General features: G+C 43.9%; 1 protein-coding gene across 3 annotated transcripts in view; it reads right to left on the bottom strand.

Moving 5' to 3' along the window:
• The window catches only part of USP12 (ubiquitin specific peptidase 12), a 59,978-nt gene that overhangs the window by 23,733 nt on the left and 21,225 nt on the right, over positions 1–15,020 (bottom strand). For 2 of the 3 annotated variants that reach the window (XM_061434911.1, XM_061434910.1), the window contains exon 2: positions 3,895–3,975. In XM_061434911.1, the coding sequence (XP_061290895.1) occupies positions 3,895–3,975 (81 nt within the window). Of the gene's footprint in view, positions 1–3,894; positions 3,976–6,559; positions 6,993–15,020 lie in introns of those variants that run through there. The other variant, XM_061434909.1, reaches the window with a different exon arrangement.

Below are 15,020 nucleotides of genomic sequence, written 5' to 3'. Positions count from 1 at the left end.
GAGCAGTGAGACTGAAGAAAATAGGGTCTGCTCCCCCAGAACTGAAATGAGGCTTCTGATCGCTAGGCAACTCTATATGTAAGTGCAAGCATTTCAGATACTATACAGAAGTCGAGGCTAGACTTCTCAATAACCAAGGGAAATTAAATATTCATTTAACTCTCTTCCCCACGAAACCCCAAATAAAATGACAGTAAAAGAATAGATTATTATTATTTGTAGACTTTTGGATCGCAACCATTCTGACTGGTGTGAAATGGTACCTCATAGTGGTTTTGATTTGCATTTCTCTGATAATGAGTGATGTTGAGCATCTTTTCATGTGTTTGTTAGCCCTCTGTATGTCTTCTTTGGAGAAATGTCTATTTAGTTCTTTGGCCCATTTTTTGATTGGGTCATTTATTTTCCTGGAGTTGAGCTGTAGGAGTTGCTTGTATATTTTTGAGATTAGTTGTTTGTCAGTTGTTTCATTTGCTATTATTTTCTCCCATTCTGAAGGCTGTCTTTTCACCTTGCTAATAGTTTCCTTTGATGTGCAGAAGCTTTTAAGGTTAATCAGGTCCCATTTGTTTATTTTTGCTTTTATTTCCAATATTCTGGGAGGTGGGTCATAGAGGATCCTGCTGTGATGTATGTCAGAGAGTGTTTTGCCTATGTTCTCCTCTAGGAGTTTTATAGTTTCTGGTCTTACGTTGAGATCTTTAATCCATTTTGAGTTTATTTTTGTGTATGGTGTTAGAAAGTGTTCTAGTTTCATTCTTTTACAAGTGGTTGACCAGATTTCCCAGCACCACTTGTTAAAGAGATTGTCTTTAATCCATTGTATATTCTTGCCTCCTTTGTCAAAGATAAGGTGTCCATATGTGCGTGGATTTATCTCTGGGCTTTCTATTTTGTTCCATTGATCTATATTTCTGTCTTTGTGCCAGTATCATACTGTCTTGATAACTGTGGCTTTGTAGTAGAGCCTGAAATCAGGTAGGTTGATTCGCTGGAGAGGGTGTGGAGAAAAGGGAACCCTCTTACACTCTTGGTGGGAATGCAAACTAGTACAGCCACTATGGAGAACAGTGTGGAGATTCCTTAAAAAACTGGAAATAGAACTGCCTTATGATCCAGCAATCCCACTGTTGGGCATACACACTGAGGAAACCAGAAGGGAAAGAGACACGTGTACCCCAATGTTCATCACAGCACTGTTTATAATAGCCAGGACATGGAAGCAACCTAGATGTCCATCAGCAGATGAATGGATAAGAAAGCTATGGTACATATACACAATGGAGTACTACTTCGCCATTAAAAAGAATACATTTGAATCAGTTCTAATGAGGTGGATGAAACTGGAGCCTATTATACAGAGTGAAGTAAGCCAGAAGGAAAAACACCAATACAGTATACTAACGCATATATATGGAATTTAGAAAGATGGTAACAATAACCCTGTGTACGAGACAGCAAAAGAGACACTGATGTATAGAACAGTCTTATGGACTCTGGGGGAGAGGGAGAAGGTGGTAAGATTTGGGAGAATGGCATTGAAACATGTAAAATATCATGTATGAAACGAGTGGCCAGTCCAGGTTCGATGCACGATACTGGATGCTTGGGGCTAGTGCACTGGGACGACCCAGAGGGATGGTATGGGGAGGGAGGAGGGAGGAGGGTTCAGGATGGGGAACACATGTATACCTGTGGTGGAATCATTTTGATATTTGGCAAAACTAATACAATTACGTAAAGTTTAAAAATAAAATAAAATTAAAAAAAAAAAAGAATAGATTAGGTAAAAACTCAAAACGCTAAAGAAGATGACAACGGACCAGAGACAGAGCAAACTTAGAGAAAATTTCACTCTTTTAGATGAACAAAATTTGAGGAAACCTTCCAGTAGTAAAGATACTAAAAAAGAGGTGGGGGCGGGGGAGTGGAATAAACTCAAAGGTCTCAGAAACAATCCAGTGAGTGCAAGAAAACCTCGGCAACAACAAAATCTTTGAATAATATCGTAAGAAAAGGAGCAGAAGATATTGTCTCCATGAAACAAGATTAAACAAACAAACAAACAAACAAGGTAACACTCTAAAAAATGAAACATGCAAAGAGTGGATAAAACAGTTGAAGATACAGTCTAAAATGGAGACTAAGGGAAATGATCAAAAATGGGATAAAAAATAAAAATAAGGAATCAGTCTGTTTCAATATGCAATTAACCATAAAAAAAAAAAAAAAGACAAAACAGAGACATTACAGTAACAGGAAGAAAACTATCCCAATAATAGTATCGGAAATGACTTAGACCTGAGGGACACACATCATTAGTCTGAATGGGTCAGTAAACAGCACAACAGGGTTCCCATCAAGAGACAGGATGAGATTTCAGAACATTGGGACAGAGAACACCCTTCAGGACTCCCAGACACCCTCTAAAGGGGAAAAGAAGGCACGTTCATAAGAGAGAAAGAGCCAGAATGGCTCTCTTACTGAGAGGCTCTCTCACTTGCTGAGAGGCAAGTGCCCTCTCAGCATCAAGAGAAGCCAGAAAGCACCAGAGCAAGCCCCAAAGACTCTGAAGGACGGGTATACCCTAGGATGGACGTCCAACTGACACTTAGAGACAGATAACCAAACCTGTCTTTGGTACACACGACCTCAGAGCTTATACCTGTGCACACCTCCTTAACAAGCGACTGCGGGCTGTGTTCTGCAAAGCAAGGGAGGAAACCACTGGGAAGGGGTCGGGATGGAGGGAAGGGGTCAAGTGCAGGGGCCGTGCAGGGCAACAGAAGAGACGCTGCCAGGCACCAGGAGAGCACAGAGGGGGCCTGCTGGGCACAGCTCCGTGGAAACTGACACATGGTCTTCTTGGCTTTCTTTGGTTCTCTTGAAGACTTTGGTTAAGAATAAGTGACAATTAAGGCCAAGATTAATTTCATACTGGGAGAACCAGGGAAAGTGAAGTTGGGCAGGGATGATGGGAAAAGACAGCAAAGTTCCTGCTTCTATTTCTGCCAAAACAGCAAGTCAGTATACATATACGTGTGTGTGTGTATATATATATATATATATTAATAGAAGTATAAGTATCTTATTTACTCTATAAGGACACATTCCAGAAAAAAGAGCCAGAGGATTGATGAGTGGTCTTCTCCAGGGAGGGGAATACAGAAGAGGGTGGGCACTGCTGATTCTCTGTCCAGCACAGACAAAGAAGAGTCCCCTGGCAAGGTGACACCACACACCACTTTATCTGCCCTCCTCAAATGGCACAAGAAATCCATGTGTACATAACGACATGCTAGAAACAAGTTTAATAAAACTTACTTTCGTACCTGTATTATCACATATATATATATATATATATTTAAAATGCCACAGATCCACCTAACAGAATAGTACAAGAGCATAAACTACCATGCCAAGCGTGTAAAGATCTGTGTTCTCTGATGATTCAGGAAAGAGTTCAAAATTCTAAAGAAAGTTCTTTAGACTCTACAGACACACAGAGACATTTACAAAACTATATTTATTTCTATCTGTCATGTAGACCACTTATATTTAGACATGTATATAATTCTCAAAGAATCAGATCATTTGGTCTAGGCCATATGAGATTTTGGTTATGAGAAAATTCTGACACAAAATAGAAAAAAAAAAAAAAATCAGGCTGATAAATTAGAAACTGTTTCAAGACTCTTAAGGCTTCAGGCAGTGCCTCTCTCTCTCCCATTAGAGAGAATTCTGAAATTCCAAGTCGAGTTTCTTGCATTAAATCTGCTGATGCGAATGAACAATTTTCCTTTAATAAATTATGAACTGCATTCATCGTCCTTAAGACTACTTCCAAGCACAATTCTATAGGCTACTTACGTATTAGCTTACATTGATACTTACATTGACTAATCCGAAATAGTGCTCGTTGACTGGAAACTGTTCTGGACCAATCTCTTTCTCTAATGCCGAGGCATTGGCGCCCTATGGGACGAAAAGGAGAAATCTCAGTATTCAGGGTATTTTCCCAATACTATCACAGATGCATACACATTACAGAGAGATCCTTCAAATGATTTTGTTTCCTGTAACTACCTAACATTATGGAAAGAAAATAAAGGGTGACAATGAAGAAGAAAGCCTTTTAATAATATGACTTAGAAAAAAAAAAAAAGTTTGCAGGAACAGTTGGATCAAGGAATTCTACTAAATCCTGCTCCTTTTCCTACATGATTCTTATGTGATGGATGAGAGCCCCTGCTGTATCTGTGGTCTCATAGGTGCGTGATTTCAGAGACATCATGAAGTTAAACAGGCATACCTTCAGCAACCTAACACTTCTTCAGCAGTGTACGCATGAAAATTTCTCATGCAGAACAAAGGGGGACAAGAATGTTTGCTGAGGGCATCCCTGGTGGTTCAGTGGTAAGGAATCCACCTGCCAACGCAGGAGACATGGGTTCAATCCCCGGTCCAGGAAAATCCCACGTGCCTTGGAGCAGCTAAGCCCGTGGGCCACAACTCCTGAGCCCAGGTGCTGCCACTACAGAAGCCCGTGCGCCTAGAGCGTGTGCGCCACCGCAAGAGAAGCCACTGCAGCGAGAAACTAGAGGACAGCCCCTGAGGAAAAGCCTGTGCAGCAACAAAGACCGACACAACACTGCCAAAAATAGATGAATAATATGAAAAAAAACATTAAAAAAAGAACGCTTCCTGAAGTCTCACTGGTGACAGCACAGCTGACAGCAATCTATGAACAGATGGCCCATAAAATGACAGCATACCACGTAGCTGTCAGAATAAATGAAGCAGAGTTCATTCAAACACACAGGTATTTCTCAAATACATAATACTAGGTACACAAAGAAAAAAGATCAACACAACCACCACCACATATATACACAATAGCGCACGGCAAGGGGGCTGGAGAATGTACACGACACGCACCTGAGTGGGGCTGGAGGAGGCCAGGACGCGGAAGTGAAGGGGGTTAAAGACAAGAGCGGAGAATGAGACGACACCCAACAAAAGAAGGGCCTTGCTCAGAGAGTAACCGCGTGCCACGGTCTCAGGAATACAGTCGACATGTCTGTGCATCTGGGGCACCGAAGGAAAAGGGATTGGGGGGACGGGGGTGACAAAGGCCCTGAGCACCGGTGCGTGCTAGCAAATGCACTCCAGACGCAGTCTGAAAGGGAAGTCAGAGCGATTCTGGAGACAGAGTAGCTGTTAACTTCAAAATTCCCCAGAAAACACAGGACCAGATGAATACAACTGACACTACCCACAAAACAGCCGAACGCTGCCTTGTGTACGAAGCCGCGGACAGGACGACACGCACACGGCGCCTCCCCGGGGACAGCCGCACTCAACAGCACCCGGTGCCCAGTGTGCCCCTGCTGCCTCCTGAGCCTGGAAGCCCGGCCCTTTGTCAGGTGGCGCCTCCTTGGCTTCCTGACATGCCAGGCCTGAAAATAAGGCCTGACGGAAGGAACCAGGCAGGCTGGTGGTCAAGCTCGACCAAAGCAAGACATTTGCCTGAATACATTTCAGCCGCCCAGCACCTGTATTTATACATGATGTTTACTTGTTTAAGACATACTATTTAGCTTTATATAAGACCTTGATATAAGCCCTAGCTCACAGATACTATTTAAATTTGGCATTCCGTGCACTTTTTAATAATAACACGAAATTCAGTTATGACAGCAACTTCAAGATCCACTGAACCAGAGCCCTTTGTGGGGAGCCTACCAGCCCACTGTCCACACCACCAGCTCGAGTGTCTTGTCACGGAATTTCCTCGCGTGTGCTGAAAACTATCACTAAGAACTCAAACTGATACTGGTGTCATGCAAACAAGTATAACCTCTTTCCATACACACATACACAAAAGCTAGAAAAGGTGCTATTGTCAAAGGACATCTACTTGGAACAGTAAAAGCCAGCAGGCACACCCAAGGAAAGCATTTCTCGCCCTTAGGGTGAATCAAGAACCCAGCACGCCAGGCTTGCCTGTCCTTCCCTGTCTCCCAGAGCTTGCTCAAATTCATGTCCATTGCATCAGTGATGCCTTCCAACCATCTCACCCTCTGTCCCCCGCTTCTCCTCCTGCCCTCAATCTTTCCCAGCATCAAGGTCTTTTGCGATGAGTCAGCTCTTTGCATCAGGTGGCCAAAGTGTTGGAGCTTCAGCTTCAGCATCAGTCCTTCCAATGAATATCCAGGGTAGACTTCTTCAGCAATCTTCCAAATCCCAGCTCTAAGCTCATCTGTTGGGTGTTCAAGGAAGCCCTTACACCAACTTAGGTTTTCACAGCTAAAGGTCAGAAAATTTCTAAAGTCTCTTCTAACTCAACATTCTATCATGTCTAATCACTTTTATCCACACTTCTGAGGACATTACTAGATTCACACAAAACTCTAGGAACTCCAAGTCAACCAGCACATGACAAGCACCATAGATGGTTATAGATGGAGTAAGGGCAGCAGACTGCAATGGGAAGTACAGAGAGCACGGAACTTACGGACGTGAGTGCTAAGTTAAGGTACAGCGCAGTAAACTATACCTTAGTGCAGCGCGATGACACCGCGGCACTGATTCTGTGAATGTGCGGGAGGACAGTCTCATGGCAGGAATTCAAGACTCTCTTGCAGAAACGACCAGAGCACATTCCTGCCTCTAGCCAAACGCTAACTACAAAGGCAGGGTGTAGACAGAGCAATCCAGTGGCTGATGAGTGGTTCTTTTTTTGTTTTTAATTTAGAAGTGTTTTCAACACTGTAGTTAGACATTAATTGGTTAAGAAATTAATAATAAAGAAAAAAACCCCACCAAGTTGAAAATGTGCTATACAATTTTTTTTAGTACATTTACAAGAGTTCTCAAACACCATCCCCTGAAGATTCTAAGATTCTGTTGAAGGTTGCCAAACCCTATCACGTCAAGTAATAGTCCATCCAGCAGCCCAAAATTTAAACTGAGCCTAGAACCTGTCAACATCCAACAGGGATGGCTCTGAACAGTCTCCCATCCCCACATTTGAGAAATATGTTCCTACTGCAATTAACAACACTGCGTGAAATCATGATTCTTCACTGGGACAAAGGGAAGAAATGCTGGCACTCTCAGGAATCTCTGCTCTAAAGCCATGGGGATCAGGAATGTCATCTGTTTTGTCTGAGAACACAACACACTGAAGGAAGAAAACATTCTTTCTGACTCTTCCGTTACCACGTAAGATTATTTTAGACTCAGGACCTATTGCTACAAATTCATCACAAAGAAGTGATTAGATATTTATGACCCTCCTGATGAAAACAACCAAAAAGTGGATGAACTTTTTAATTAAAAAAAAATATATATATAGTAATTTAGTGAGCTGGTGAGAAAATAAGAAATCTGCAGAAACCAAAAATCAAGTGATGGGAGAACCTGAGAGATGAGCAAATGCCAAAGACGGATTTCATGAGGAGGCACGTGCCGACACCAGCGACCCGAGCACCCCAAGCTGATGGCCGGATCGAACGGGGCACGGAGACCAGGGCTGAGGCTCAGGGCCCGCTCAAGACGGGGACCGGCAGGAGACCCAAGCACGGCAAGGGAGCCAAGAGGGCTGTGTCTTCAGCAAAGGCGGAACAAGAAATAAGCCTGCACCACAAGAGGAGATGGCAAAAGAACCTGCAGGACTTGTCCATGGCCTGGGGGTGGGAGAGACGACCAGTATCTTCCCAACATCATAACCACAAGCTGGCCCCCATCAAAGCTTGTGACCCAGATTCACACACACAAACAAAATCAGGCAGGAAATGTAATTCAACAAGGTCCTAAGCGGATGGTGCCCACAACTAGCAAACAGTGGAATTACAGACTCATTCCAGAAGACAAATTCAATCCACCCACAAGGAATTCCCGCAAGTAAAACTCCCAAGAGACTGAGTTCACAGTCAAAAATCACACATACACACAAAAGCAGAAAAACAAAGCACCATGTGTAAAAACCAGTGAAAATACAGACAGAAGAATTAAGACTCAAGATGCTAAACATCAGAAATATTTCAGACATGACATAAAGCAAATGGTTGGTATATACAAAGAAACAGCAAAAGCCTGATTATAAGAACAAATGTCAGAATTTAAAGCCTAAGCTGATTTGTTTTTAAAGAATCAAATAAAACTTCCAAATCTGAAAATTATAATTGAAAGTAAAAAACTCAATGGTAATTATGGAGACAGTTTAAAAAAAAAAAAAAGCTCCAATACTTTGGCCACCTGATATGAAGAGCCAACTCACTGGAAAAGACCCTGGATGCTGGGGATGACAGAGGATGAGATGGTTGGATGGCATCACTGACTCAATGGACTTGAGTTTGAGCAAGCTCCGGGAGTTGGTGATGGACAGCCTGGCATGCTGCCATCCATGGAGTCATGAAGAGTCAGACACGACTGAGCAACTTAACAACACACTGCTGCTGCTAAGTCACTTCAGTCGTGTCCGACTCTGTGCGACCCCATAGATGGCAGCCCACCAGGCTCCCCCACCCCTGGGATTCTCCAGGCAAGAACACTGGAGGGGGTTGCCATTTCCTTCTCCAATGCATGAAAGTGAAAAGTGAAAATGAAGTCGCTCAGTCGTGTCCAACTCCTAGCGACCCCATGGACTGCAGCCTACCAGGCTCCTCCATGTCCATGGAGGTTTTCCAGGCAAGAGTACTGGAGTGGGGTGCCATCGCCTTCTCCTAACAACACCCTGGCCTGGCCTAGTCCAATTCTTAAAAAACTGAGTGTCTCACCGAAAATTAACCACCAACCCATGTGAAAGAAGAGAAGTAGAAACTGTAAGGATACCTTCTGTTTACTGATAAAGATACTATGTTTTGAGGACACAGCTGCAAATAGGAAAAAAGAAAACCAGTCGGGAGATGGCTCTTCTGAAGGACAACGTTTACACAGTCAACCATGGAAAACACATCTGACCGCCCTGCATCCTGCCGTTGAGAGAAAGAAACAATTACACAAAAGCAAAGTGACACCCAGGAATGTTTTCAAGGCAGTAAATTAAGGAAATCTCTTCTACCATCTAAAGCTCGACTATGATTAAAAAATGGTTATCTGTGAAGATGTATTTGGAAAAGCTAATTATGTTCAGTGTACACTGCTTAAGAAAATAGCAAACTTTATACATTTTAGCAAGAAATAAAAAGGGATGAAAATGTAAAAGATCAACACCTCCATATAGGAAATGGACTTATCAAGAACATAGTCGTCTGTCTGTATCTGTGGGGAACTGGTTCCAGGACCTCCACAGATCCCAAAACCCAAGGATGCGCAAACCCATCATGCAAAACAATGCAGTTCTTGCATATGACCCATGAGCCATCTCTCGAGGTCATGTCACACCTAGTGCAGTGTAAATGCCATGTGAACAGCTGCCAGCACACGGCACATTCAAGTTTTGCTTTTACGAACTTTCTGGGACTTTGTTCACAAATGTTTTCGATCCTGGGAGGCGGAACCCACAGATACCGAGGGCCGGCACTTCCTTCTTTCCATTAGACAGCTTACAGTTCTTTATACTAGATAGCCTGTATTTAATACAAATATGAGAAAACACATTTCCCCCACTGTTGTGTTTCAAGTCCTATCTTGAAATCCAGCATTTATCATTCCCAGTTTAATACTGAAGAGGGTCAGATCAGGTCGGGAACCAAAGGAGAACTGCCAAAACAGGCAGGAAAGGCTTCCTGAAGATCAAAGAAGCAAGTGACCCTACAAACCGAGAACAGTGCGGGAGGCACAGGAAGAGGCGAGGTAGGATGTGGACAAAGCAAGGAGGAAGTGAGTGCGGGCAGGAAAGGGGTGAATCCAGAGTGAGATGTGAGAAGCAAGCTCCTGTCTCCCAAACCAGAAGATGGAGAAGGGAGACAAGGCTGAGAGCCCACGACTGTTCCCCTGGAAGACGCCATACCCCGACGCTAAACCAGAGACGCCATGCCCCGACGCTAAACCAGGTATGCCGTGCCCTGACGCTAACCCAGACACTGTGCCCCGACACTAAACCAGAGACAACAAACATTTTCATGAGAAAACAAACCATTTCCATACTCTCAGTCTCAGGCATCCTAAAAGTCATCCCAAAGCAGTAGTCCTCCAGAAAAGATGAACCTCAGTAAGCATCTGAGAACCAAAAAGGTCGCAGCCCTCAGTAGGTAGCAGAGTATCACAACCGCTGTTCCCTTTTCCGTGACGCTGAAGAGGTCACAGTGCCTCTCCCTACCGAGAGAGTAAACGGTGGTTTGTGGGACTTCTGTTCCAATATTCAAGTACACATATATTAGGTCTAACTGCCAAACCGCTCAATCAGAAAACGGGGACCAACGTTTTCCCACTTACAAAAGCGTGAACCCCTCTGTTTTCCCCAAATCCTGTGTTACAGTAAAGTGAACTATGTGAAAAGTCCCTCACACTCCTGCAAGGAAAATCACCATCCAGCTACAACGTATTATTAAGCTGAAGTGAAATCAAAGCTATGTAAATTATTGATTGACTGAATTATTCTGTTACTGTAACAACAGGGTTCATACTCCAGATTCCAGGGGCTAACTGTAATAAAAACTAAAATTATCATCAAACCGAAATAGTTGTTAGACACAGAAAGGAACTGACTGCTGCTGGCAGCGCGCGGAGTCCTGTCCAAAACACCCCGCAGAATGGAAAGACGTCACAGAGGAGACACAGGGGGAAGTTCCTGGGGTCAGGCCCTCCACCACCACTGTTCAGCTAAAAAACCCTCAGCATTAACTATGTCAGAAGACTTAAAACCACAGGCTTTAAAACCCTTCAGAAAAAATGAGGGGAGAATACTTTCTCATTTTATGAAACCAGCATCACCCTGACTCTGAAGCTAGACAAGACACTAAAAACTACAGGCGCTATCCCTTATGAATACAGATGCAGAAACCTCAACAAAGCACTAGTGAACCGAATTCAGCAATGCACTAAAAGGATTACCGACCATGACCAAGTGGCATAAACACCCGGAATAAAGCACTCTTACAACCCAAGAACAAAAAAAAACAACCCAACCAAAAAACAGGCAAGTGACTCGAACTGACATTTCTCCAAAGATGATACACAATTGGCAAACAAGCACATTTAAAGATGCTCAGTATCACTACTCACTAGGGGAAATGCAAATCGAAATCACAGGGTGCCGCTTCACACCCATCAAACTGGCCAGAATCAAGGGGGGAAACAGAACAGGCATTGGTGAGGATGTGAAGAAACGTAGTGGTTCCTCCAAAAATTTAATATGGCATTCCCATATGGCTCAACAATTTCAATCCTAGGTATATATCCAAAAGGTCTGAAAACAGGAAGGTCAACATTCACAGCAGTATTAGTCATTAAAGGCAAAAGGTAGAAAGAACCCCAAATGCCCATCAAGAGAGGAACAGATACACAAACCGTGGACTAATACAATCATTGAGCCATAAGAAGAAATGAAGTACTGATTCATGCCACAACATGCATAAACTTTGAAAACATTATGCTAAGTGAAATAAGAGGACCCAGACCCAAGAGGACAAATAGTGTAGGATTCCATTGACATGGAACACCTCTACTGGGCAAATTCACAGAAGACAGAAAGTAGATTAACTTTAGATTAAGCAAAGTCTGCAGACAGGGAGGAATGGGGAGTTCTACTGAATGGCCATGGAGCTCCGGCTGGGGTGATGAAAACATTCTAGAATATGACAGCGGTGACAGCTGCCACAACATGGCAAATGTAATTCATGTTACTGAAATCTATACATAAGATTAACTGAAGTGGCAATTTTTTTTTTTGTTATATATATCTGACCACAATTTTAAGAAAAGGACTTCGTGATCAAGGGTCAAGGCTGTTACACTGGGATCCCAAGACAAGAGTTAATTACGCATCCCCCGCCACCATTGTTTTCCTGGAGGGCAAGTCACTACTGAAATCCATAATTTCTTGGGTTAAAAAAACCTCACCATGAGGATCAGATAAGGCCAAGCATTGCTTGTTTAGTGTCATAAGCCCAAAAGATGAGTTAAACCTTGAAGCAAACAATACCTACCTTCCACTGCTCTGACTGAGCTAGCTACAAGAGTGCAAAATAAAGACATAGGGAAAATTCCGGGAGGCACTGCTGTCTGAGGAAAGACGGGGACAGCAGGGCAGAGAGCAAGTGTGGTCCAGATGCCCAACAGTGAGAGGCTGAGTGACTCCCAGTGTCATGTGCGGCACTGCTGAAAAACCTCAAGAGAACTCACCTTTCAAAATAAACACAGGCTTACCTGTTTTTTTGTTTTTGTTTTTGTTTTCTTTTTTTTTATTTCATTTTATTTTTAAACTTTACATAATTGTACCTGTTTTAAATACAACTAGAACACAATGTTCCAAATGCAGGGAGAAATCGGAGTGGGAGCCTGAGTTTGGGAATGCTACAGAGATCCTATGTGGGGGCCGGGAATCGGGGACAGAGTCTGAGCCCAAGCTCAGCACCACCTCCGGACAAGTCACCAAGGCTGGTGTGGTCTCTGCACCTCCTAATACAGGAAAACACCTACTCTGCCAAGCTCATGGGGCTGGAAAGCAAACAACGAGAGTGAAGCTGCCCTTTGTAAGGCTATCAGAAGCATCAGTCACTCAAGTGATGGTTTCAACCAAACGGAACAACACAACGGAAAATTCCAACAGAAGACAGCGAACTACCTCACTTGTACTTTGTTTGGGAAGCTACTGGGCAGGTTAAAGAAAACACATAGCTCTTTATCCCAAAGTCTTAAGTTAGCACCCCCTGGTCAGTTGTAATAAATACTAGAACAAGCACCAAATCCCTTTTGTGTGCCTCATGTACACCTTATTTAATAAATACTGCAAGCTCATACACTGAACACAATGCAAAGTGCAGAGGGTAGAGGGTAAAGGCAAGGTGTTATTGGTCGCCCCCTCCCTTCAGTTCCTTTCCCCAGAGACACCGGCTGCTAACAGCTTGGTCTCAGCTCTACAGTGGTTATTATCACAGCTGTAAATTACAGATGTCTCGTCACCAGCTTTAAACCTGCTCTGCAAGTGTGAAACTGGCACGCACACGCCTCCGGTTCTCCTTCCCCACACCACCTCCCAGTTTTTATTATGAATTACTGGGTATAAGATTGCTTTAGGGAATCTAGTAATTCTATATTTAACTCTCTAGCCAGATTCACCAATCTCATAAAATAGGTACATTACTGCTGTGAAACTCTCCTTCTATGTCCCTCCTTCCTCCCCATCCCTACTACCTGTTTACCTGGGCAGAGGCTGGACCACTCACATTTGCTTCTGTGACAATTCACCCACCACACTTCACTCACAACATAGGAGCTCCACAGACAGCGGCTTGGAGGGCAGCCAATGCTGCCCGGGGAGCTCAACTCGAAAGCAGACAAAAAGACGTCGAGTAACTTCGACGTAAGAAAATGTGAGTTACAAAGGCGGCAAAACTTTACAACTATCAAAAAAAACATTGATGCGACAAAGTTCAGGAAAGTCAACAAGAAAAAAACCTAAGGAACAGACACATGGCCCTTGGACATTTAACTATTGTCACTTAAAGGAGAATCTTTCAAGTTTCCCGTTCTCCTTCTCCCTCCCCGGTTTCCCTTAAGTGTCTGGAAACCCCTGCTTAGCAGATCCAACTTGTGAAAGAAAGATGGCCAGCATCTGCATCTCTGATTGGGATTCCTCCCCACTGGTCCTGAAAGAGCTGGGAGGGACAGGGAGGCAGAGCGCCAGGGGGCGTGGCTGGGGGTGGCTGCACCCTGGGCTGGCCTTAGGTCTGTGGGGACCCAGCCCATCACATGCCGGTCCCTGCTCTCTCCCCAGCCCTAACGGCCAGTCCACCCACCCCCAGACAGAAGGTCAGCCACTCTCTGCAAAGACCAGGTCTCTGGCCTGACCCCATGTGCCCACTACTCTGTGTCAATAGGAAGCGAGAAGGCTCCCTGACCCAGCTCTCCCAAGCCAGAGGCTAGATGCGATTACCATGGTGACGGCATCACAGCCACAGCCAACCATGAACGGCAGATTCCAAGTTCAAGCTTCCACAGGAGCTCTCTGGGGAGGACCACAGCTGGCTGGTCTGTTTTTTGCTTCTTTTCTTTCCCATCACTACTTTCCAGTCCTCTAGGAATCCCTCAAAGGATCTGGTGCATCAGTAACGCCGCTCACCCTCTAGCTCTATTGCAGTTCAATAGACAAAGCACCAATAGCCAGCCACTCAGCACATGCACGCAGACACACCTTTCTGTGACTCCCACAGATGGTGCCACTGAAGAAGCAGACATGCATGTGCTCACACTGGCCACAGGGTCCTTTATAGCAGATCTTGTAAGAGTTTTTATATTAACAAGTATAATATCACTTCCAGTAGTCTACGCTCCACATGACACTAATATATCTAAATTCTATAACAAGCTCTGCTAATAAACATCTACAGTCATGAAAGGAGTCCTTCTTGGTGCTAAACCAATCTGAGCAGAAACTCACACCCCACAGCAAAGGCTGTTCCATTCAGACCGCTGTTCCCTGAAGTCACTTCCAACAATGCTTTCTTATTACATCCAGAAATGTAAAAGAAACTCATAGATCCATTATCTACTTCAGAATAGTTTTTATAAATTAGAACAAATTTGAAAACTTATTAGTCACACTGACTGTGTCACCACACTCCAAAGAAGGACTAAAGGACTGCTCTTTATAGTGATGCTGATTCCCACGGGATAGAACATGGAGAGAAGCAGTGTGCAGACCAAAGGTGACTCAACTTCAAAAATATCCTTATCCCATTTGGTTTGCCGTCTAGAATCATCTTCCATTATATTCTGAAACTGACACAGAGGTGGGGAACAGGTCTCCTCTATTCAGTCTGAGGAGGGAAACGTGAGTCCCAAGGTGAGCACACACATCACCTGCCCAGACACATGGTGCCCCCTCCCCCAAATCCCAAAGAATAGGGACC

The sequence above is a fragment of the Bos javanicus genome, chromosome 12 (genome assembly GCF_032452875.1).
Source record: "Bos javanicus breed banteng chromosome 12, ARS-OSU_banteng_1.0, whole genome shotgun sequence".
In the NCBI taxonomy this organism is placed as follows: Eukaryota; Metazoa; Chordata; class Mammalia; order Artiodactyla; family Bovidae; genus Bos; species Bos javanicus.
This window is presented reverse-complemented; position numbering and strand designations above follow the sequence as displayed.